The 25,333-nt window shown below is 46.0% G+C and overlaps 1 protein-coding gene across 3 annotated transcripts in view; it reads right to left on the reverse strand.

The window, feature by feature from the left end:
* col12a1a (collagen, type XII, alpha 1a) overlaps positions 1-25,333 on the reverse strand; it is a 51,662-nt gene that overhangs the window by 14,297 nt on the left and 12,032 nt on the right. For 2 of the 3 annotated variants that reach the window (XM_076027489.1, XM_076027491.1), the window contains exons 14-49: positions 22,581-22,850; positions 21,082-21,348; positions 20,729-20,921; positions 20,512-20,633; positions 18,975-19,124; positions 18,774-18,893; positions 18,534-18,698; positions 18,311-18,457; positions 17,681-17,820; positions 16,758-16,887; positions 16,092-16,228; positions 14,865-14,994; positions 14,643-14,782; positions 14,273-14,405; positions 14,038-14,061; positions 12,965-13,104; positions 11,014-11,143; positions 10,750-10,889; positions 10,513-10,642; positions 7,922-8,064; positions 6,338-6,467; positions 6,080-6,222; positions 5,839-5,968; positions 5,630-5,749; positions 5,195-5,341; positions 5,002-5,118; positions 4,750-4,902; positions 4,569-4,643; positions 4,340-4,479; positions 3,617-3,740; positions 3,365-3,508; positions 2,916-3,080; positions 2,690-2,728; positions 2,097-2,235; positions 919-1,061; positions 4-113 (exon numbers count right to left, since the gene is read on the reverse strand). In XM_076027489.1, the coding sequence (XP_075883604.1) occupies positions 4-113; positions 919-1,061; positions 2,097-2,235; positions 2,690-2,728; positions 2,916-3,080; positions 3,365-3,508; positions 3,617-3,740; positions 4,340-4,479; positions 4,569-4,643; positions 4,750-4,902; positions 5,002-5,118; positions 5,195-5,341; positions 5,630-5,749; positions 5,839-5,968; positions 6,080-6,222; positions 6,338-6,467; positions 7,922-8,064; positions 10,513-10,642; positions 10,750-10,889; positions 11,014-11,143; positions 12,965-13,104; positions 14,038-14,061; positions 14,273-14,405; positions 14,643-14,782; positions 14,865-14,994; positions 16,092-16,228; positions 16,758-16,887; positions 17,681-17,820; positions 18,311-18,457; positions 18,534-18,698; positions 18,774-18,893; positions 18,975-19,124; positions 20,512-20,633; positions 20,729-20,921; positions 21,082-21,348; positions 22,581-22,850 (4,970 nt within the window). The remainder of the gene's footprint in view (positions 1-3; positions 114-918; positions 1,062-2,096; positions 2,236-2,689; positions 2,729-2,915; positions 3,081-3,364; positions 3,509-3,616; positions 3,741-4,339; positions 4,480-4,568; positions 4,644-4,749; positions 4,903-5,001; positions 5,119-5,194; positions 5,342-5,629; positions 5,750-5,838; positions 5,969-6,079; positions 6,223-6,337; positions 6,468-7,921; positions 8,065-10,512; positions 10,643-10,749; positions 10,890-11,013; positions 11,144-12,964; positions 13,105-14,037; positions 14,062-14,272; positions 14,406-14,642; positions 14,783-14,864; positions 14,995-16,091; positions 16,229-16,757; positions 16,888-17,680; positions 17,821-18,310; positions 18,458-18,533; positions 18,699-18,773; positions 18,894-18,974; positions 19,125-20,511; positions 20,634-20,728; positions 20,922-21,081; positions 21,349-22,580; positions 22,851-25,333) is intronic. The other variant, XM_076027490.1, reaches the window with a different exon arrangement.

Below are 25,333 nucleotides of genomic sequence, written 5' to 3' on the forward strand. Positions count from 1 at the left end.
TACCTTGTGGAAGCTGCCATGGAAAACGCGCTTCACTTGCTCCTCATTAAAGCTGGCTCTCTGGATCTCGCCGCGGGTGTCCTTGTTGTAGAACGTGAGCGTTTTGCTGGAAGCTGAAATGACAGGATGGATCCCTGAGAGTGTGATCCCATGCTGCGGTAGGTACAGCACCAGCACGTCAGTCGGAAACTGGTGACGACGAGCGGTGAGTTATGGGACGATGGCATCGTGTGAAACCAAAGTGTGTTGATTACTGATTTTTACTGTTTTTCACAGTAGACATGGGTTTGTACACAAATGGGTATATTGCATGCATAAATGTGTGTATCTATGTATGTGTTCCATTGTATCTAGATTTGTTAATTTCCTGCTTTCACTTTTGTCAAAGCTTGTATTAAACTTGCTTGTACTAACATGTGGATAGCGTTCTTAAATTTTTGTAAGTAAAATACATTTTTGTATTTCATTTTATAATAATTTGAGGATTGAATTGAATTTATTTATTTAAACATCAACTGTTAAAAAAACAGCATGTATTGAGGAGGGAGCCTGCACTACTGCTAGCGGTGCCCCTGGTGGTGCGTATCTGTTAATGCTTTGTCAAAAAACGGAAATAAAGCTACTACTACTCGTACTAGCTGTAGCTTTGCAAAGCTCACAGTCAGGCTGGATCTGAAAAAAAATGTGAAATCATCCTGCTTCATACAGCAGGAAGTTGAATGAAAGGTGAATGTTTGGATACGCCAGCAGTGGCACCACACATGTTGACAGCTTGCGAAGCCGAGGCAGGCGAAGCCAGAGAGAGGGGCTTTAGGTCTTAATGAAGTGTGTGTACAGCTGTGTATGCGCCGGGGCTCCAGCTGAGGGGGGTGGTGGTGGTGGGGAATGGGGGGGGGGGTTCCGACGTGGATGGCTTACGGTTCAGGGTGACCCCAACCTCCGGGTTGTTGTTCTTGTCAGCAATCTGCCAGATATCAAAGGCTTCGGAGGGCGTGTCGGGCAGCAGGCGGAAGAGGAGGACGATGGTGTAGGACGGGGGAAGACCTTCCGGGTGGATCTCCCTGGCAAACGTCAAGAACACAACGTGCACGGCCGTGAGTCAGACCTCGTTTACAGGCCAGGCGTTGAGTCCCCGGACTGCAAACCCGTGCGCGAGCGCCAGAGCTCCCGGCCGAGCCTGCAGAAATTGCCTGCACGTTGAGATTATTTCCCCCCCTCTCGCGCTCTCGCTCCCGCAGTTTTCAGAGCGATTCCATATGTGTGTACAGTAGGGAGCAGTGGCTGTGCCCACAATCACAAAAAGTGCATCATTACGAACATTAGAGGCCGGCTTGCAGGACAGGCTTTCAAGAACAATGTAGATGCAAATTTCCCCGACACCTCGTGTGCAGCCTCCCCTGGTAAACATCCCTGATCCTGAGCATTGAGCGTGTTTGGAATTTACAATCACAAAACCAGGAAGTGGAAATAAGTAATCACATGTTGTTCCCTTTTCAGCCTGTTTTCTGCTCGTTCTTCTTCTACTTTTATATTTTCCAGCACAAAAAACACCAAACATACCAGGACAGGTAGCTGTCACCCTAATTGTTCTCCTTTGATCAGTGCTGAAACACGCCAAAACTCAGCCAAACAGGGCGTGTGTGGTTGAGTCTTCTGAGAAATGTTCGCACAGAGGATCACATTGTCGAAAGACTCAGTTCAGAGTGTTCTTATACCTATTGTCTCCCATGGTTAAGGCTGCACAATTGTGTGTGGCCAGGACCAATAAAGAAATAAATCTCTTGGCCATGGAGACATATTGTTCTTCTTTAACAATAGAGGAGGGCTTATCTAAAACACTCTCCGCTAGGTTTTTGTTCCTTTCTTTTTAGCACCTAATCCCCAAAAGGCTGCAAATAATAGTGTCCCCCAATTTGCCAAAGGGCGCCGGGGAAAGTCCTGGCGTGTCTGAGGAGGAATTATGATGAGTAATGCCTGTCGACGGGATTAAAGAGCGCAGCAGATAAGGCCGCCGCCGCTGGGAACGTTCGCGTAATGACAGCCGCAGCCCTCTCCGCTTTGGCACGCCGCAAATAACAATTAGCCCTGGCGCTTACTTGGTGGGCTGGTTTATGAAGGAATCCTTGTGAAGCCTGTAGGCGATGTAGCTGTTGAAGGAGCCCGGCTCCATGGAGACGCCGTTCATTCCAGCAAAAGTGCGATCCGTGATGTTGAAGGCCTCCAGCATCCGGAAACCTGGCGGAACAAAGAGCCGGCGGCGCTGCGTTAAGAGGAGGGACGCCACTCAAACACACACACACACACACACAATTCCTTACTTAGCTATTCATGGTTATCTTTATTTATTTATGTATGTGTGTGTCTCTTTTTTCTGTTTTTATTTATTATTTATCTTTTTAATCGTGCAAAATTGTTCAAATCTCTGCTTTTCGGGTCACCAGTTGCTCTCTCTGTTACCAGGATACCATTAGTAAAATAAATCCACTCAACAGGCAGCTCCTGAACCAACCTGTGTGATTCACACTCTGGGGTCACAAGTGCTACCTTTCAGAATAAATCTGTCAGCCAGTCATAAAGACATTCAGAGACATTTCTGCTTGTCATTATGGCCAAACAGGACAAAGGGGGGAAAAACAAAGAGGAGGGAAAACGGGCGTGTCGCCTTTAAAACTGGGCGCCACTCACTCACCAGGTGTCGTGAAGCCGTTGATGTAGATGAGAGGGCAAGCTGCAACAGGAGCAAAGACGAGGTTTAAATGCATTGGTTTGATGTCTCTTTCCAAAAGAAATAAAAAACTGACATGTGCGCTTCTTGTTTCACTCCACAAGACGCACTCGTCAGGCAAGACGTTTAAACGCTCTGATTGCAAACACGCCGGGCCGTAATTTTGTCGCACAGTCAGCCGTTGACTTACTTGAAGTGGCCGTTTCGCAGATGAATGTGATCAGGTTGTCCTGGATCTTGTCAAAGGCGTCGTAGTCGTCGACCACAACCACATGTCTCTCGCTGGGCTTGCTGCCGATAACTCTCAGCTCTGTCATGTCAACATCAGCCACGCCGACCACAAACACACTGTAGCCTGACGCACGCACGCACACACACACACACACACACACACAAGGGAGGGAAGAGGGGGAGGGGGAACACTATTGTTAGCCATCCAATAACCACAAGTGGTTTCTTCGCTGTGGGGATTAAAAAAAAAAAGAGTTTATTAAATCAGCCACATGCTCTGGCAGAGGCTCACCCGTTTTGGTGGGGAGAGGAAAAAAAATATAAACTACTTAAAATGTGCTTCTGCACGAGGTCGATAGGTGCGCTCGACCATGCAAGACCAAACTTTGCTGATAGTGCCGTGAATACCAGAATGCTGCAGTTTCTCTGCGCTCTTCTTGACGTCGTCCTGGGAGCGTCCGTCCGTGACCACCACCAGCACCTTGGGAACGTTCCTCCTCATGCCGCTGTCCGAGGTGAAGACCTTCTCATACACATGTTTCAAAGCGACCCCTGCCATGGAAGAATAAGAGGGGGCCGGTTGTTAGGTTTGGATCCCAGCTTGTCTTGAGAGGCCCCCGGTGGCGTCTTTCAATGTTTTGGTTTGCAGAAGGGCCTCACCTGTCTTTGTGTTCCCTCCTCTGTAGCGAACAGACTGCAGCGCGGACAGCACAACGCCTTTGTCGTGATAAGAGTTGAGTTTGAACTCGGTCTTGGCGTCGTCACTGTACTGCACAAATGAAACCTGTTTGAAAGGAACAAATTACATATTGTGTTAGCAAAAGACTCAAAAGACGTCCTAATGGAACGTTTTCAACATCCTTTGGATCCATCCCACATATCCATTTGGTCAGGAGCCAGTCGAGAGAGTTTAGGGAAGGGAAGCTTATGTGATTTGACTCTCTGTAACATTAGCTGCATCTCCCCAGGGTGTTGCTGAGCACCAAATGTGTTTAACGTAATTGTTGCCAAAGCCAAGGAGTAGTCACACGAAATGACAGCCAAGAAAAGCCTTCATAGTTGTTCATTGTTAATCTTGTCATGTGAAACTTCCACACAGTTCAGATAAAACTGCTACTGCTCCAGCGACCACATTAATCCCACTGACGACTGATAGCTACTTCTGTTTCTTCTTCTTGGTCTTCTGTGGTTTTTCAGATCAATTACTCTGTCACTTCGGACATCTTTATCGATAAAAGCAACAAACAGGTCGCAAGTTCTTGTCGAAATTTTGACTTATTGAAAATACTGCGTCATGGATGCTGGCAAGAAGGAGGAGCAAGATTCCAATGACTCATCTGCAAAAGTCAACAAGCATTTTGCAAAAGGATTTTAAACGCTGACCTGCATGCCCTTGGGGTTGATCACATCGAAAGCTCCGGTCATGCTGGTGACAAACTGGAGGACCTTGCTGAAGCTGTCATCACCGATACTCCAGGAGCCATCAATGAGGAAGACCAGATCCGCCTTGGCGCCTCTGCACACTGCAGAAGAAGGACAAGAGCTGTGACCACAAAAGCCGACCAATGGCAGTTTCATCACAGTGGCAACTAAGGCGGCAAGATGTCTTTACCATCGAGAGCAGGGGGGACTGTCGCAGGAGGAGGTAGGGTGGGGGGCTCGGTTGGCACTTCTGTAGGTTTGACCACTGTGAGACAGAGACACGGGTGTGGATCAGAGACAAGTAGTAGGATTTCGTTGGAATGACAGATTTCTTCCTTGGCTGTGAACTGGCGAGGAGGGTCTATGCTTACATGTCCTCTCCTTAACACCCACTCCGGGTCCTTCCATGTTGGGGGTCTGGGTGTACACAGTGACGTTGTAAAGAGTGTCAGGACTCAAGCCATCGAAGCAGTTGCTGCTCTCCGAGCCCCTGACGGTGATCTCCTGAGCTCTGCCCTTGGAGGCTGTGGGTACATTAAAACATTATTAGGGTGCGTGATAGAAAAATCCTAAATTCTTGTGTCCTGTGACCTGTATGGTGCGCCGAGAGGGGTGGTACTCACTGTCGAAGGGGTTGATCTTCAGCCGGTAGGAGGTGGCAGCCCTGTGAGGGGTCCATCGAACGCAGAAAGAATCGTGTGCCACGTTGTAGGTGGTCAGGTCCGTCACGTTCAGGTACACTGGACAGAAGGTGCTGTTGTTAGTCCACGTTCTTCAAGACTACCGAACGGAGGGATCGCCGCTTCGGCTTCTTACATGTGGTGCCTTCTCCGATCAGAGGGGCACTGTCGCCCGCGTTGTACTGCGCCAGCACCTTCACATCGTAGGTGGTTCCTGGTTGCAAGTTGGGCAGCTGGTGGGTCGTGACATCACCAACCAGCACTTCCTTGGATTCATCAGAGCCTAAGAAGAGATACACTTTTTATAACTATTCTCTTTTTTAAACTAAAGCTTCCAAAAAGATAAAGGGAAAATAATACTGGGCTAAAATATTTAGCTGATGCAGAGAGTGACAGCTGAAAATGCTGAAAACATAATTGTGAATTAAAGTTGAACTGGATTTTTTTTTTTAATGAGTATTATTCAATGTACCAAATGTACGCAGATGACCTCATGTTTTTGTTTTGTTTGTTTTTTTAAAGAAAAAAAAGGAAAAAAAAAATGTTTCAAAACTTCAAAAAATATCCGTACCCTCAGGTTGGTAGATGAGTTTGTATCCGTTGACTTTGGAAGGGGCGGGGTCCCAGGATACCTTGAAGCGGGTGTACCACTCATCAGAAACACGGAGATTTCTGGGGCCCAGCATATCAACTGTGGGAAACGGAACAGGAGGATCATCATCATCGTCATCCTCATCCTCATCCTCATCATGGATCTGAGCGTGCGATAATGCTCCATACGTGTGCGTCCATTTCCGTCTATATCCCCTCCTGCTCCATCGCTGTACATGGCCGTCACTTTGATGTTGTAGGGAGTGTCCGTATCCAGGTTCTGCAGGATGACGCTGTTCTGGTTTCCTGGCACGGTCGTCTGCAGGAACAGAACAAACATTAAGGGAAGGCGTCGGATGAACGGATAACAACGTGTCTTACTACCAACAAAAGTCTCAGTTGAATCCGGTGGGGTTCTGCACATGCTTACATATTCCTCAATGGGGTCCCCTGTGGTTGGGGCGTAGGTGATGCGGTACTGTACGACTGGGCCGTCAGCGTGGTCCCAGTTCACAGTGAGGGTACTGGTGGTGGGGTCGTACACGCGGAGGTTCCTTGGGCCACTGCGGGCCACTGGGAGAGGAAGAAGGTTTTTGTTTTTTTTTCCTTTGCCACAACAACAAAATGGATTTGATGGTCAACCAGACCAGTGGTGAAGGCTTCTGAATTCAGGGAAGCCGGCTCTTACATGTCTTTCCAGCGTTACTCAAGGCAGGTCCTTCGCCGTCGCTGTACAGGGCAACCACGCCGACATTGTAGTCAGTGCTGGGGAGCAGCTGCTTCAGGAGAGCTGTGGTGGTGGTTCCTGGGACTACAATCTGTGCAGGAAAAATACCAATATGTATTGTTGAATAAATAAATGATTGCCATTGCTGAGTTCAAATCATTTATTTTTGAAATTCCGTGCCTTTCACGGCACCAAACAAGTGTCATGAATTCATTTTCACCTGGGTAATTGGGACACACAATATAATCATCACACCTAGTCAGAAATGATTACTAATGCATTTAAATAGGGATTGTGTTAGAAAACAAAATCATTCCAAGTTCATGGACCACTGCATTCATAAATTTTTAAAATGCACAATGCACAAAATTTATGCCAAAGCGATCAGCACAGAATTTTTGCCAATTTTATGTTTTAAATAAATTCATGAGTTCCTTCCTTGTTAGCTCCTTGCAAAAAACAAAAAAAAACAAAGAGCGTGACAGGAGCCCAAACTTCTGAAAAGTTTAAACACGGCAGCCGCTGACTTGGGCGTATCCTTAAAATTGTGCAATTATGAAGGAGTGCCCAAACACGAACAAAGGCCTTTTCTCCTCTCTCCCCTCTAATGACGGCTGCTTCTGTTGTGTGAGCGCTCCGAGGAATCCCCAATCAATAGACCGGGCCTGAGCTCAGGGCGGGGTGAAAGCCAGGGAACCAAATGACCCCTGAATTAATGACAGCTGACTGACGGACAGGACAGCTGATTACACAGAAGTCCCACCTTTCCTTTGCTTGCCCCTGTCCGGGGGGCGGGGGGGGTTAGATGGTCAGACAAGATAAGATCAGTGAGATTCCCTGAGGACTCACGGCTAGTTCGAACCTCTGGGACTGAGAGGCGGCGAAGAACGCTGGAGGGAGCGCGAAGAAAACGCACCAAAAATGGGAGGATTCTGGGAAAATGGTTAACATGGATTTTGTAACCATTATCACGAGTAGATAAATAAACCTGCTCGTGTGCAACACATTTGCAGCGAGTCTAAAGGCGATATTGCTGGCTGAGGAGGAAAAGACACGCCCCATTAAAGTCACAATGGTCTGGGGCCGATGCCGTGATGGTGGGTAACGAACAGCGATGGGAGCAGAATGCGCAGCCTCGATCGGCCAAACCGAAATCCAAATAATTTTCCCTGAAAGTCTGACAATTAGGGAGCAATCAACTTTTAATGGCGCAGTTTCATCTGGCAGACGCTCGCCGCTGCTGGCGACCTGCAACGTGTGAAGACGCGAGCACACGGGCGCCAGATGCCTTTTATCGCGGGGGTGTGCCATTTATCCGATTTCTGCTTTAATTAACGCATTTGTGGTCAAAACGCCGGCTAATGTCGCCTGTTAAAAGCGAATGATGAGGAGGAGACACATGGTGCACTGTAAACGTCGGGCTTCAACTTTTTTTTTAACTGGCTTTGCTGCTCAGGAGACACACACTTTCACACTCCCTCCCAGTTCGGCCGAACTGTTTCCCTCTCAGAATTTCTCATCACCGACGGTGGAGGGGAAACTCACCGACTCCGAGGGCCTGGCGCCGGTCACGGGTGAGTAGACCACCCGGTACTGCAGGACTGGGCCGGTGGCAGGGTCCCAGCGAACGTTGAGGGTGTTGGTGGTGGGATTGAAGACCTCGATGTTCTTGACGGCGCTGCGCTCCACTGCCGGAAGAACAGGGTGGTAGGTGGTCAGCAAGTCATCGGGGGTTGAAAGTCAAAGGTTAGATTGGGGTGAAAGAAAGAGAAAGTGCAATGAGAAAAGTGAAAGACCAAAAAGTTAAATAGAGGGGAGAGATGGAGCAGATAAAATGAGGGAGGCCGTTCAGTGGGTGGAGGAGAATTTTCAGTAAATTACAGGTTAAAACCCTCAAGTGAATTAGCCACCCGCCTTGTATTCAGGCAGTGCATCTTTTAGCGTTTGTGGCCCAGTGCTATTTAACCGTCCCTAAATCACCCCAAAGCAGTGGCCCAATCATTCCCCCTTTGTTCCATCTAACCGTGATGATTCATGCTCCTGACCCCCCCCCAAACAATCGAAGCCAGGCAGCAAACTCTGCTGACGGCATGAGAACGTTTCAGTAAAATGGGAACAATGCTGCCCGGCAATAAAAGAGAAACAAGTTTAAGACATCGCTTAACAATAGCGCGATCCACGGGCTACTTCCTGTCGGTGCCCTAAAGGTTAATGAGAGGGATGTTCGAGGTGTGCGTGCGCAGCCCCATGTGAAGCTTTCCTTCTGAGGGGGGGAAATAACAAAACAGAGCAGATGTTTGGAGGCTTTGTGCCGCTGCTCATTATAACCCCATAAATTCTAAGAGGGGGGAAAAAAACAGTGGGCAAAATACCACAAGTGGGCTTCCGTACTTTCCGTACCAAAGTTGGACTTTAAAGGCGGAGGAGTGGCGAACAGAGCCAGCGTGAGGATGACAGTGCTGATATGGTACCAACATGGCGGCTGCACATCGAATTTTTAAGGTGACTTGAATGTGATGAAAACCGACTCTTATTCGACGGACAGCTGAGGACATTGAGTATACGAGTCAGATTCATCCTGGTTCACAATGGGGCAGCTGGACGCTCACTTCCAGGTGGAAGTGGAATTGTGTTGGACTATGGACTAATTATGGCCAATTTAAGGCCTCCTTCCTCATTTCTTTGGTCCAAAAGGCTGCGATTAGATGGAAAAAATGTATATCTTCTCCGATTTATTGTGAAAATAATAAAACGAGTGGAGTTTATTTAGATAGAGGCTCTTTATTTAGCTGAAAAACTTGATTCCCTATGTCAGTTTGTCCTGTTTGTGTGTCTTTTTTTTCTGCAGCATCTTTATGAATTGAAGTTTTTTATTTAGTTATTATTTTTTTATTTAAAGTGATTGATGATGTGAAGTCAACCAGTCAGCCACTCTGTTCAGCCTCTTGCCAAACATGTCGAACCTCGAACGGAGAGCAGACGAGGCTGCAGGTTTGTAGTACTGTGAGTACTGCGTCTGTGCGACGTGACATGCTGTACGTGCCATTTAGGGAGTTAATGGTTTTGGGATACGGGTCGGGGGGGGCTGGCGGGGGGTCAGCCGAACAGCACCACGCAGAAGGGAACGCCGGGGGCGCTGGGAGTGTGACCTCGGCAAAAGGAGTCGGACTCGGCGGTCATAAAAAAAAGAAGACATAATGCTCTCTTTTCATGTTTTAGCCCAACATGTTCCTTTTTCCTCAAGGCAGAGCCAATTGCTCATAACCCACCCTGCCCCCGACTCGCCAGCCCCACCATTATCCTGACCACTACCCTTCATTCCACTCCATAAATGGACAATATTACAGTAAAGGAGAAAGGGGAGACTATTATAACGCTGCCAACAGCCGAGGAATTCCTTCCTACGCAATCACCCCACAAAATGCTGACTCATTCCCAGCCAAGAGGGGTGGTTTGCAACAGTGGGGACTACTGGAAAATGTCTGTTGGAACTGCGCTGAGTGAGCCTATGTTTGGTGGTCGCCTTTTACCTGAAGGTATGGAGTCCGTGTGTATGGATTCACCACTTTAGAATATCTGATTTTACCTTTCAGTTCATTTTTCCTTTTATAATGTTCACGTTTTAGGCGAAGACTGTTGTTTTCCTTTTAGAATATTCATAAGTCAAGAAGAGCTTCTCATCTGTCAAAAATACCACTTGATACCACGTGATACAGCAAGTCACTGTGCGGAGCCGCGAAAATCAAAAATCCTCAGCAAAAAACAATCAATGTTATGTCTATTTATATATTATTGTGTGTAATTATACACACGCCCCAGGAAATAACCATTTATGGTTGCTCGACCCATCCAGGGTGATCAGACACTTGGTGATCCAGCAAAAAGCAAAACCAACCTCAATGAGAAAAGCAAAATGGCTGCTTTTCCGCAATGTGGTTTGTATTTTGTGAGAAAATATTCAGGCCCAGTCAGCAGTTCTTTTTTTTTTTTTTTTTTTCCCCTCAAAGTAGAAACAAAGAAAACAATGGCCTCCAGTGTGTCCTGTCGCTCCTCAACATCTCATGTTTGGTCTGCATTTTGTAAACCCTGTCTTATCTTTATGGATCGTAACCCTGGTGCACGCATGCAGCACTTACAGGTCTCGCCGTTCTTCGACATGGGCTGTCCCTCTCCAGCAGAGTAGACTGGGACCACGGTGACGGTGTATTCGGTTTTCGAGTCCAGGTTCTTCAGCACGGTGCGGTAGGTGTTGCCTGATACTTGGGTCTGCATGAACGCAAAACGGGGTACACAGTGAGGTTGTGCGGTTTCAAAGAAGAAAACGTGTTTCTTGACATGTTTTTCAGAAGCTCCAGGCCTGATGTTTAAATTACCGTGAGCGTCTGTCCTCCAGCCGCTGGGACGTAGAAGACCTTGTACTGACGCACGTTGCCTTCAGCAGCCTCCCACTGGACATTCAAGGAGCTGGTGGTGGGGTCAGTGACTTGGAGGTTCCTAACGCCACCCAAAGGCTCTGTGGTACAGCAAAAGCGCAATACCATTAGTCGTGCGCAAAACTAGCACATTAGTAAAGAAATATTAAGTGTGGTGATTGGTACCACAGAGGTCTCATTATTGCTCCAGTTAAGGAAACTTACTGGTCGTTCCAAGGCCGGTCAGATCCTTACTGACTCCCTTGGGATACACGGCGGCCACACTGATGGAGTATTCGGTGTCAGGGGTCAGCTTGGGGAGCAGGATGGAGGTTTTCTTCCCACCAACTTGGGTCTAGTTGGGAAAGAGTCTCAGTTTCAGTTTCTGATTTTAAAACTAGTGGCTGGAATAACATGACTGATGATCAGAATAAATGCAGATGAGCCACTCATAGATCATTTGTAATGTAGGGGTTTCTATTGTCCAGGATGCTCGACTCAAGTCCAAGAGTGTTTGCACCTGCACTTTACAACCTTCAGTTAAATTCCTACTGGGTTTCTGCAGATTGTGCAATCAGTTTGATCTTTGCCGCACAGATTCCACTCTTTGGACATTTTACCTCAAACATATGCGTCTTGGCCAACATGTGGCCATTAGCTTCCAGTTTTACATCAGCCTTTGAGTGTGATAGCACACAGGTAATCGCAGAAGCACGTTTTTAATCAAGTGTGTTCATATGCGTCAAGGGGGAAACTATTGATCAACCGCTGAGCTGAATCCAACAGCTGAGATAAAACATGTGACAGAAACAGTGCAGACAACAGACGATGGCTTCTATTGTAGTAAAACTGTGTGCGTAATCTCTCAAGTATTCAGTTCGTCAGGGTGGATATGCTATTAAAATTGTGCATTTGAAATTCAAATGTATCCAAGCAATGAAACCCGTCATGTTCTATGATGTGAGGGTCCACTGGTACATGTATCATTGTATCATTAAAAGTTTTTGTTTTGTTTTGTGGTTGTTATATTTTTTTATTCTAAAGATTGATGAGATGAGATGAGATGAGATGAGATGAGATGAGATGGCCCATCAGTATGAGATGAGATGGCCCATCAGTATGTCGTCTCGTGAGAGGGTGCGAGTGAAACGCGCCGTTTAGCACGCCTCAGTCTCACTTTCACGTCTCGCTTGCAGGAGCAATGAGAAATGTCGGCAGACAGCAAATTGAAACCAAACATCCATCTGTCATCCAAAAAGACTTTTTGCACTGGTGCACGGAGACGGCCAGAAAAATCCTGGCCAGTGGGAGATAGCCCGTGGTGAGTGGAAAAATTGAGAGGAGCAAAGAGTTTTTGTCCACATGTCTCCTGCAATAACTAACCGACAGATTTAGAGATTTGATTTAGAATAAACACGAGCAAAGCGATGTCGGTGGCAGTGGAGTTTGAGTGTTGCCTCATCTGAAAGAAACAACTCTTGTGTCTGGGAATGAAGAATCAATGAAAGACAGCTGCCAGGTTCAGAATCGCCGGACAGAATTCCAATGAATAACATCAGGACAATGAACAATAAGTCCCATATTTTATAAAATTGACTTTATAGACGTAGTATTCGTATTATATTACTCTGGCCTGTCAGTGAACTCTCCAGAAGTGAAATAATTTCATGTCAATTGTCTTTTGCAAACTCCATTTTTCACAAACTGTGCTAAAAGGCAGGTAACCCTTAATGACACCGGTGCCTCAAGAATGCTGTTGTCTTTCTCTCTGCAGAGTTTTTTGGTGGGTCAATTGGTTGTGCAAGGTTGAGAATAAAGATGTGAATGTGAATATAATACAAGACGATTCTTTCTTTCTTTTGGCTTTGGTTGTCTTTTGCAATTCTGCCCAGATATACTTATTTTACTGGATAAAGACGTTAATGAGAAACACAATTTCTGTTCATATTTGCTGGAATTTCAACAACTAGCACATGTTTCAAGTGCAAGTGAGATCTACGGTACTTATATTCTTTGGCATTAGTCAAACAAACTCATTTAGAGATACCACTGAGCCTGCATGCTTTAGATTACAGAAACAGCTGTGGCCGTATATAGAGTGGGTTAACGCACAGTGTTATTGAGCATTATGTACGGGCTATGGCTCATTGGCTCATCGGTCTCATGTAAGACTCACAGTCTGGCTCCTGCCTCCAGATGTGGGGACATAAGTGATCCTGTAGTTCTGCACGCGGCCCGAAGATGGATTCCACCTGGCGTTCAAACTGGTGGTGGTTTCGTTGTACACAACCAAGTTGGTGGGAGGTCCAAGAGGCACTGTGAAATGCATGCAAGCACACACACACACATATTCACACTCAGAGTCACGTTTGTATGTTTATTTTTAATAGGTTGAAGGCGCCTGTTTTCTATTGAGTTCCTTTAGACATCTTTAAAGACTCAGTCCTTGATATGTCTGAAGTTTCCACAGAAACATCTTTTCTAGTCACTCTGTAACCATTTAAATGGGGGTCTGCTAAACTAAACTGCTACCAAAAATAAACACATATCTTCATAATAAGCACTTGCATTTACAGAAACATTGGGCCCACTTGTGAGAAGGTTGCCATATTGTGTCACCATGAAGCTCTCAACATGGATCATTTCAGTTTTGAATAACCGGAATCTAAAATCAAGGACTGTATCTTTAAATACGAAAAGACAATCAATCCCACTTCAGGAGTTTGACTTTTCCCAAGCAATGACAAAGTACGCTTGAAAAGCAATGAATCGATGGGGTGAAAAATGCATTCATGAATGGCATGATCTTTGATGGATGGAAGGACGGATGGACAGATGGAGGGGGTGGATGGATGGATGGATGGATGGATGGATGGATGGATGATGAAATAATAAGCCATGAAAAAACATGAATCCAATCCTTGCAGGGCATGCACTTCGAAAACGCATTTGAATGGCTGAAAACATCTTCGGAAAAAAGCCATGGCTTGATGGACAGACGGATGGATGGATGGATGGATGGATGGATGAGATGGACAAAGAGTGGTATGTATCCAAAGAAACAAAACCACATGGCTTTAAGTGTCAGCTGCAGCAGTCACTTGAGCAGTGTTTGCGTTAAGAGGCCTTGCACGTGGACGTAATGATGGCGTTGAATAAACCAGAACGTTGATGGATCGCAGAATTAAACATGCTTTCAACGCTTGGAGGGAAGAAAACATCCTCTTGCTTTACCGCAAATATACTTACATACAGTACCACCGTTCCTGGGCACTAAAGAGGCAAACATAGAGGTATTATGAGGGATAAAAGGTGCACACATGAGCTGAACTGCTCTTCAGAGCACATGTCCAGGCGGTCCAAAACGTGCTATCATCGTTTTAGCATCTGGTTGAAATCGAGCGGAAAATCGAAGCAATGACAGCCTTCGACATTGTGATTGTCGAGCCGTCACGGCAGCGCTGCTGGGAGTCGTGTGTCTTACATGTTCTCTCAGTGCCGAGCAGATCCTCGCTCTCAGATTCATCGGGATAGATTGCGGTGACAGACACGTCGTAAGGCGTGTCCGGCTCCAGGTTCTCCAGGAGGTAGGTTGTCTCGTCATTGTTCAGAATGGCCTGATGAGGAAAGCAAAACACAGCGCGTTGAAAGCCGCTTGGCAAAAATTGACATTTTCCACCAGGCAAAAACAGCGGTCGGATCAGAGCGATAACAGTTGGATTAAATCAAAAGTCTGTTTTTGCCATGTTCTCGCTGCGACAGCAGGAGAGTTTTTAGAGTTGCAGGGCCAGAAGTCTTTCTGTGCAACAGATTAGGGATGAATGTGCATGAAATCATGAAAGTTTTAAGCTTACATATTGGAAGGCGGCATCTTCCTTCCTGGTCCAGCCGATGCGATAGAGGGCGACATCCGGGGCGCCGTGCTCCCAGCTTGCTACGAAACTGGTCTGGGTGGTATCTGAGAACTGGAGGTTCTTGGGTGCAGGGACCACATCTGCAGAGGGGCAGGTGAGGGGGGGGGGGGTCACAGCCAGACTCGTACCCGTAGCCGCGTTATAAGAGATTTCCGTTCTTACCGGTGACCGCTTCTCCCAACATTGGGTCAGCAGATCCCTCGTCGTAGACTGGAGTGACAGCGAGACCGTACTCCGTCTGCGAGATCAGGTTGTCAAGTTTCCTGGTGGTGGTTCCTCCATCGACTTCAAGCTGAGGGGAAATCAATCGTTCGTTTTGGTTGTCAAATAAAATAAAAAAAAAATCTGAAAATAAAAATATTCCCATAAAACACACTGCCGCTTGAAGTTCAAAAGCCATTTCAGATGTTTTTCTCCCAAGTCGCTGTTTTCCATTTCTTGTGAAATTTTTGTTCCGTTCACGGCGAGAGTTTCTATCGTCAGCAAGGGACGGCAGGAGCATACACCTAGTGCTGACAGGAAACTCCACCAGACGGGATAAATCTGCGTTTCCACAGGAATATGGGTACAAACAAGGTACAAAACAAAGAACAAAAACAGCCACAAGGAATGGCCAAAACACCTGCAATAATTACAGGAAACACCAAACTGGTTTAACGGCTCTTGCTTCAATTACGCTAGACTCACTTGGGTCTGAAGAAACTAAACTTATGGAATTAATGACCTGAACCATTAACAGCTGCTGCAGATTTGTCTTTCTAAATCTCTTCCTGGAGGTAACACGTTGCCCGAGTGTGTTCTGCGCCTGCACCCAGCTGCCACGGTGAGCACGGTGAACATGACATCCTGCTACCTGCTGTGAGCACTTTCATCATAAAAAGGGAAAATGCTAATGGTAATCGCACCTTCAACGCCCACTTTCACATGCATGTTTCCATGACCCAAACTCTGATGACTTTCACCTCCAGCTGATTTACGGGTGAGGAAGTAGCAAGGGGCGGACGAAGGCATCGTCTGCTCAAGGGGAACAGGCGTCCATAAACTGTTCCTCCAATCTGGTCCGCCGCCGCCACCATCCATTCACCCGCGTAATAACCATGTTCTATCAGTCCGAAACGTTCCTCAGTGTTCGCTCGACCAGCTGCGTAAAACATTATGAACCTCGCTGCCAACATATCAACGGATTCTGTTGTAGATGACCATATAAATTTATCGGCATCAAACCAAATGGCTCAAACAGAGCCTGGTGACAGTGTTGTGGGGAAAAATATAAAACCTAAGGGTGGCTGTGCCAAAGGCACCTTAAACCAATGGAATATCTCTTTTTTTTTGTTGTTGTTTTAATTTATGTTTAATTTTAAGGCCGAGCAGCAGCAAAAAATAACTCACTTCTTTGGCCTCTCCATTATCGGGTTTGTAGGTGATGAGGTACTTGCGAACCAGGCCAGGCGCAGCATCCCAGTCCAGGACCATGGTGCTGTGGGTGACGTCGCGAACCCTAAGATCACCCGAGGGTGGCAGGGGCACTGAAGGAAAGGCAGGAAATTAATGGTGAAGGCAGTTTGTATGCACTTTTTTAAAAACTCATTTTAAAAATCTAAACACACCATTTCATATAAACTGCTTTTTTGACAGTAAAAAGTGTTTTCCGGGCCCTTCTGTATGCCATTCCCCGTTTGCAAAGTCAACAGTAAAGACTGTTTTATATGTGCTTTGATGGAAACTAAATTGGACTAATAAATCTGCGCTGCTGCACTGAGCAAAAACACAACTGCAAGTAAAATCTAAGAAGAAACACACTCAAACCCAACTGTGATCATTACAGCTTCCTTTCTGAATTTGCAACTAATAAAGATTTACAATTGCCGCCCTTTAGCAGCCCTCTGCGGTTCATTATTAAGACCTAGAAATAACCTTTAAGCTCCGATAAATAGCACCTGGAGTTGGCATTGCAACTCAAAATGCTGTTTGAAACTAATAGAGATGTCATTTGTTTTAGATTCTCGATGCCTGACTCTATCAAATTTATTAAGACAGGCTAAAAAGACAACGTACGTGTGGTCTCAATTCCTTGAAGAGGCTCGCTGCTCTCCTCACCCACCACTGAGTAGACGCTGACAGTGTACTCTGTCTGTGGGGTGAGGCCCTGGAGAACCACAGTGGTCTCCGTTCCATCAACAAACACCTGGAAGAAAGTGGAGGTCAGAGAGTTTGAGCTGAAGAAGTGAAGGAGTTAGATCACGTTTTTGACAATGTCCTGAAGGTATATTTTCATCATGAAGAATTGATTCATGCATTTGCAGTCCAATGCATGTGGTTTTGCAGCCTCATAAAAGACAGATGTAAACGATGAGGGAATGACTGTATACTTTATGCACACAACAGTCAAAAGCTCACTTTAAAGAAACACCTTCCGCACTTTGGTTTTCATTTACCGCCAGATTTCCCTCAGGTTGTTAGCAGAGTCAGCGTGCGCTTCAATTCCAATTTCATAAACATTAACAAATCATACCTCATCTCTACCGAACAAAACTACAGGGTGCAGGGGAGAAGAATAAACAAATATTGGGTAACATGTTATTAGAGTCAGAGATCCCCAGTCTTCCTGGATCCTGTTGGCCAGCAACACAATTGCTTGTGGCACCAGAATTTGCTTTCTGATCCTCTCAAATAAAACCTCTGGACTTTTGGAGTGAAATTGGAAAGTCAGTGGACGCTGAGGGAGTCAGGCAGGATCGTTCCTTTTCCCACACAAACACATTTCTGAGAGGTAGCTGTGTAACATGGGCACACCGATTATTCAGGTTACTAGATTCACCAATCACCAGCGCACGTGCACTGTCGGGTGAAAGAGACAGGTGAGTAAGGACCAAATGTCACCACAATGACCATCACACAACCGCGGTTTCTTGGTCTGAACACACTGGCCAATTTGAATGACTAAACTGAACTATCAAGAGGATTTATAGATGCGGCACCTGCTGTGGTTGGCCTGTCACAGTCATGTACTCCACACGGAACCTCTCCACCGGTTCCTCTGGGGCGGTCCAGGTGGCTCGGAAGGAGTTGTGAGTAGCTTCTGACGTAACCAGGTCAGTTGGAGCATCAGGTGGACCTCCTGTTTAGGTAGAAATACGTAATATCTCAGTCGACATCATTCGCATGCAAGAGCAGCCAGGAGTTGGTGAACTTCTGCATCCATGAATGTTGGCTGAGTTGCTATTTGTGGATATCAGAACCTTGTAAAGGATCTTGTTTGTTAGCAGTTTTCTACTGGAACTTCTTCACGCCAGTTAAATCAGCGTGACTAAACTAAAGTCAGAACTACTCCAAGGGGTTAGTCTTCGGTATCCAACTGCGGCTCTTTAATTTGATCAAGAAGCAGAAAATTGCTCTTTCCAATACAAAAGATCCATAATCTTTTCCAAGAGCTTGGCAGTGTCTTTGTTTTTGCTGCCGCTTTCCAAAGTTGGCCAGATGTGCAACTATCCGTGGGTCTGAAACGTCCCGATGCTTACATTACTGGGCCGAGCGAGCTTCAGTAGCCAGGCCAATCTAGTCTTTGTTCTCCATAGCTTTTTGCATTCTTGATCTCACGTCATACATACCTGGTCCTTTCACGCTATTACAGAGGTTGTCGGTGAGCTTATCCACAATGTCCAGCAGGAAGGAGAAGTCAGCCACGTTGTACATGTGAATGACCTCTGGGTCCGAGGCAATGGAACGCAGCTCGTTTTCATCAGCATTCTTCACGCCTAAATAAGGAAACCATGCGTGTTAGCATATGGGATTGTTAATTGTGGGTGATCAAACGACCTGATCTTTGCTCACCGATAGCGTAGAGTTCAATGCCCTGATCGCGCAAGTTCTGAGAGTGCACAATGACGTCATCCTGGGACTTGCCGTCGGTGATCAATATACCAATCCGCTTGGAGTTGGGACGCATCCCTACGCTCTCCTTGAAGTTGTTCTGGAGAATGTGGTTCAGAGCCAGACCTGTAATGGAGACGACGTTAATTTTTGAAACTCGTCGGATTTTTAAAAACACCAATGCCAAATCTGCCAAATTACCAGTCAGGGTGTTTCCTCCTTTGTAGGGCAACTTAGATATAGCTTCCAGAAGAGAGTCCCTGGTTCCATGTTCTGACAAGTGCCAGAATGTCTTTGGGTCTCCACTGTACTGTGCGAGAGCTGAAAATAAAAAAGATCGGTGAGAACTACATCAAAACAAACCTTTTTTTTCATGGCCAGATTAATTTCGTTTTGACCTACCAACTTGAACTCTTTCAGGGCCGATATCAAAGACTCCAACCATTCGGGCGATGAACGCACGAATGGTCCTGAAGTTGAGACGTCCAATACTCCAGGAGCCATCAACCAAAAGCACAATGTCGGCTTGTGCTTTGGTCTTACACGTCACATCTGAGAGGGTAAAAACATCAGCGTTACTGTCACTGGACAGAGTTAAAGTTCTGACACCAGAGGCGCAAAAGCGGTGGCAGCTGCAATAGCAATATTGACAAAATGGCACAAATGGTGACTGATACCATATGTTGTACACGAGGGATGTTGGAAAAGGAAAAGAAGAAAGAAGAGCCAAATTCAATCATATCAAAAACATTCCCATTCCTCAACGAGTAACATTTTTCCCGAGGGGGAAGCAAAAACATTCCATGTTTTCATTCTTATCGCAGAACTGCGATTTTCCAGGTGTGACTGTGATTGCCATCTTGTTCTTTCCGGATCCACAAATTAGTCCTGCAGGCAAAGCAGGTTCACTCATTATGTCCTAAAATGTGCAGCGACATATCCAAGGCCTCTGCTGTTGATTTTATTGTGGCCTCCAGAGTTCCCGGGGAAATTTTCACCTCCGTTGTTTCAAACACGCGTGTGATGAGAGGGAGCGCATCCGATCCTTTGAACCTAAATCAGGGCCGCAGATGTGCGCTGAAAAGAGCCAGTTGCACAGAGTGCAACTGTCTACAAATGTAAACGGGGTTACATTTTGGTCACCTTGACAACAAGGCAGCTGTCAAGGTTCCAGAAAGTGAGACAGAGAATTATAAAAAAGACATTTAACGTTGTGTTATAACATAAAAATTGCACAATAGGTAAGGCATACGTTTGGTGGAATGAAAATAAAGGCTGACTCTCCAGAAACTCCTTTAAATAAACAAGGACTATAACATAACCTTTGTCAGTATTTATTTTCCTTTTCCTGAGCATTTCTCTGACCTTGTCAGTCATATTGCTGATTTATTTCTCCTTCAGCTTTAATGCAATCCGTCTTCTATTGTGGCCAGCCTGATCTTTAAGTGCTCCTGCTCCCTGCTACTCTTCTCATTCTTGCAGACGGCCATCGCCAAGCGTTAGCGAACAAAAACAACCAGGGCCCCGCAAACAAAAATGTATGACGTGTGCTCACTGGGCTGCGCAGGCTTCAACTGGACTGGAAATTGAGACGCAGAAGTCCAGCGTGAGGAAATAATTCCCGACAGATGGAATTATTCGTGACATCTGTTATTTTGTGGGACAATTAGCTTCGGGGAAAGGTATTTAGAGAAACGCTCCGTCTTTTATGAGGCATGGATTTTAGCACACACTTTCCTAAGCAAAATTTAACGGTGGGGTCCAGCCGCCAAGGTTTGATGGGCACTGCCCAGAAGGCACTGTTCTGATGGGGCTGAACAGAAATAATGAAACCTTTTTGAAAAGAATGAATCATGTTTGCTCACTTGCTTCTTTAAAAATATGTATAAAACTCTGATTGGATGTAAGTGATAAAAGGGTAGAATACTATTTTCCGTACCTGGATAATAAAGAGGGACGTCTGGTTCATCAGAGAGGGTGGTATGCTCTTCTCCAGCCAGTGGCATACTCTCTCCTCCATCAAACACACCAGACACATTCACTGTGTATTTGGTTCCAGCTCTGCACACCAAGACAGCAAAGGATATTTCAGACATGGAGTTCTAGTCGAGTCATTCAATATCAATTGAGATAAGCGACACACTCGGAAGACGCACCTCAGCTCCTCGAGCACCACTGTGTTATCATAAGGGCCGACTGTGAGTTCGCTCAGGTTGATCTCATCATCAACAGGGTGGAAAATGACTTTGTAGCCCCTCACGTCACCAGGAGCGGCGTCCCAGGTGACGCGGAAGCTGGTCCTGGAAGGCTCTGAGGTCTTGAGGTTTCTTGGACTCTTGTAGGGCGTCACTATGAAAGAAAAGAAAGCGACCAAAAATGAAAGGTTGGAAATCTTTCAAGGTCAGACAGGTACTTTGGCGAGAGACATTAAGTGGGAGGTCATTCAGGGGGGCGGGGATCAGGAATTTGGGAGAAGGAACGTTTGAGCTGAGATGGGTGACCAACGTACGTGTTGTTCCTTCTCCTTCCCTGGCTTTGCCCTCTCCAGAGCGGTAGATTGGCAACACTGTGATCTCGTAGGTGGTGAGGGAGGTCAGGTTTCTCAGCATGGTGGTGGTCTTGCCAGCTGCCACCTTGGTAGCCAGCTGCCGTCCTCCGGCCTTGGGTCTGTAAGTGACGCGGTAGTTGACCACGCTGCCAGGCGCCCGTTGCCACGTCACCCTCATGGAGTCGGCCTTCTCATCGGAGACGGCGATGGCTCTGGCAGCAGCCGAGACTGCAAAGGGAAAAAAAAAAAAAGGTTGAAAAGATGAATGCGCGGTTTGAGGGGGAAAATGTAGACGTTGGGATTAACCGCTAAGATTCCTATATGGTACCGTTGGAAATATAAGCGCCAAGGCTTTCCTGCCGCTAGGTTAACCAAACAGTAACACGCTCGCAACCTCAAAATCATTCACACAGACACCTTTTCATATATAATATATATATATGAAATATGGCTACACAGTGCACCTAATTAGAAACAACTCAGATTTTCAGGAGGTCCCAGACAGCTGTGTTCGAGACCAGACAGTCTTGTGAATTTGACAAAAAACAATCGTCTGGGTTTTTTTTTTTTTTTCCTTTCCATTAGTGATCTATAAAGTGTTTCTTATTTTCAGAGCAGGAGGGGCAAGTGTGAATTGTCCGTGAAACGAGCTGAGGAAAATATTCTCAACGCCCTACTTCAGTGAGAGGAGTTTTTATTAACGGAAAGAGAAGCGGCGTATCCAAGATTTCGGCTTGAAGTCTTGGCCAGGGCGTCCCTGTGATTTGTGGGGCCCGCAAGCGAAGGGAGCAGCAGATAGTGGGGGCAAAGTGAACATCCAAGCCCCCCAGATTAAAGCTTCACGGCTGTGTTCGGAGCGTGTGCGCATGCCCCCTATTTATTCGCGCCAGAATCAATAAACATTAATGATGGCTGGGAATACTTTTCCGAGAGCACATTCCATTTCAATGGGAGAGAACCTCTCCCTCCACTCAATGTGTTTTTCTCATCTACGCATGAGTGTAGTCTGAAAAAAAAAAAAAAGGGAAAAAAAAGGGGAAGGGGCACTGTCCATCTGCCCGACAATTCCCATTAAAAGCAAGGGCAGGGAGTGATGCCGTTGCACGTCACGTCCAAAAGAGGACCAGTCGCATCTGATTGGTTCAAGACACTGTGAGTGAAAACTGATCGGAAACCTTTAGTGTCGGAGCATTTTCTTTCCGTTAAACCTCCAAAAAAGGCTTGATTGACAGCTGAAGAGTTTGTTTGTTTTCCTGCACGATTCCCAATGACCTCCTAAATAATAACGATTATTTTCAATAATTAAAAAAAAAATGGTTCAGTGATTATTTAATAATTAAAGCTATCCCTTCGCTTTTCCAATTGAACTTTCTTTCACATTTCTGTTAAGTCTATTTAGACGATTTCAACAATGATGATGTCGATGTAGAGACAGAAAACTGGAAGAGGAGCCAACTTACTGTCAGTTGTTTCCTCTCCAACCAGAGGCTGTCCCTCTCCTCGGCCGTAGACAGCGTTCACGTTGACCCGGTAACGTGTTTCGGGTGTGAGGCCGTCCAGAACTGTGGCTGTGGTGTCTCCTTGGATCGTCTTTTCCCCAGCCTCTTGGCTGTACAGAGAGTTCCACGTGATCCGATACTGACGGACTTTACCAGGGGCAGGGACCCAGGTGGCCAAAAAGCTGGTGTCGGTGACGTCTCTGGTCTCCAGGTCTCTAGGTGAACCGAGTTCTGTGGATGAAGGAACAGCAGTAGAATGAGAAACACAGGCTGAGGAATTGAATTGAATTGAAAGTTCCCTTTTGAATTCCATTTGATTAATAATGGCTGGAGTGAGACAATTTATTCTATGTAAATTTAAAAGAAAGCTCTTTCTCTCCACATGGGTCTGATTTTTTTTTTTTTTTTTGCAGGGGCTGGGGGTGGTTTCAAGGAGTAAATCAGACAAAAACATAGAAACCATGCGATAAATCTCAGACAATCACTCATCTGTCTTTGCTTCAAGCCCTCAGGATCTGCTTGAACTGACCGGATTTTCTCGCCTCACGCTCGCGGACCAGTGGAAAAACCTCTGCAAAGCTAATCACAAGTCGCATAGACTCAGCACCTCCCCTGACAGCGGTTTAATTTTCCATTCGATTGAGGGAAACCCAATCCACAAAAGTGCACTTGCTACAAATGCAGATGCTTCCTGAAATCCCGTCATGAGAAGAGAGTGGTGGTTCTTTTTCATTGGTATTTTTTTTGGCTGTAACCTTGGCACGGCAGTTGTGCTGGCACATGGAAAAGATGTATGGCTAGGCTAAGCTAGGCTAGGACGGGACAGGACCTCCCCTGGGATACTGTTCCCAGTTAAAGTTAATAAGACCTTGTATATCCGCCTTTGACGACAATATAATCATAGGCAGAACATTGTGGCGGGGTGGTCTCTTTTAATCAACCCAAAGGAAATAGAATTTAAAAACAAAAATCTGAAATGAAGCCTAAAGCCAAGTCCAAAGAGTCACAAGTCCACCACAAGTGCAACAAGGGTTCATTCAGTGAGTGAACCACACAGCAGAAACAGGCACTTTATTAATCTCATTAATCCACAGCCCGATGAAGATGGAAAACCAACTGAACGGAAATGAAAAACCAATCTTCACCTGAACAGCCGCAAACGCAGACTAATGGCAGGCACCAGGTTTCCGCAGACCGTGAAAACGGTGCGTGTCATCCAAGTGCCAGGATCATCCAATCAAGATCAGGGTGAGCTGGCTTTTGAAAAGAGTGAACTTGACTGTTTCTTCCTGCTGAGCGTACGCGTGTGAGTGACACGGAGTGAACGGATCACATGATAATGACTTCTGCAGGCGGTCGGCTCACTCTCTGTCAGCACTTCACTTGCAGACAGGCTTAAAGAGAAGTGGGGTTGGTGGGGGGGGGGGCTACTCCACGCATACATAAATGAACACACATGGACAGAATTGCATGTGATGAGAGTATTTACACAACACCGGTGGAACAATTCAAAGGTTGTTGTTTTTTTTCTGGGAAATTTGGCAAAGACATAAAACAGAGTGCATGTCTGTTTATATTGAGCTACTTGGCAGCTCCAAAGACCACATGGAAGGACAACATTGGCCTCTACTGACCTTACCTTTAATAAACCCTATAAAACAGCATTCAATGCTTCAAGAAGAAGGGCCTTGGATAAGACCAGATCACACATTCACACTAAGGCCACGCCTACTTCTTCAGAAAACACCTCATGACACAAATGAGGGTTACGTATACAGGTTCCCGCGAGGCATGTGCTCACATAACATCACAGCTGCAAAGCAAGATGTTTAAAACTTGGTAGTACAAATTATTTTTTCGTACAATTCCAAAATGAAGCAGGCATGCTTTCAAAAAAAAAAAAAAAAACCCCAGCCAGTTCATTCTTAAAAAAATATGTATCCTTGCACTTTCACTCCATTGTTGTCACAACCTTGGTACTGGCAGATTCGGTGTCAAACTCGCTCTAGTATGTTTTGTTTTATTTTTATTGTAAACCCCTCCAACATTTGCTTGAGGAAAACATTTTTGTTCCCCGAAGCACTGACACACTGGCACCACACTTCGGATTTCCTTCATATTTCCTTTACTTTGTTGGTTTTGGTACTCCCACGCATAACCTGGAGCCACAAGGATGAAAAAATGTAGTGTCTACATGCCAAAGATGCCTGTCTGCACTCCTTTGCCTCAAAGGACCTTTAGAGTGGTGCAAGGGGAAACTGTTGGCACGACGGTAAAGCGCCCAAAGACGTCGCTTTCATCACTCTGATATTTGCTCTCATATGAGTGATGGTGCTGGGACAATGGCTGCTTCAGGATTGTACGTGTGACCTCTTAGTTATGGGGCAAATCTGCCTACCTGCAGAAACATTTAACTCGTCATCCTCCCTTTGATGCTTTTTTTCCGTCGAGGCAGACGGTTCCCAGCATTTTTAGATAATCTCAGGTAGCGCGTCAGGAAAAAAAACTCCTTTTTTTCTCAGAAAATGATGTTGCCATGTTTGTGTAAATAATCCACCAGGAATGTCGGCCCAGTATGAAAATTACACTGCCCTCCTGAGTCATATCAGGATGTTATAAATCCCTCCTACACAAGGCTTCCGTATTGGATACCCTCCACTGTGAGCCACAGGGGCCTGCTTTGTGGCGCACTCTCGCTTCACGTCCTCGCCTAC

The sequence above is a fragment of the Nelusetta ayraudi genome, unplaced genomic scaffold, assembly GCF_046127955.1.
Source record: "Nelusetta ayraudi isolate G7.1 ecotype Tasmania unplaced genomic scaffold, CSIRO-AGI_Nayr_v1 ptg000021l, whole genome shotgun sequence".
Classification (NCBI taxonomy): Eukaryota; Metazoa; Chordata; class Actinopteri; order Tetraodontiformes; family Monacanthidae; genus Nelusetta; species Nelusetta ayraudi.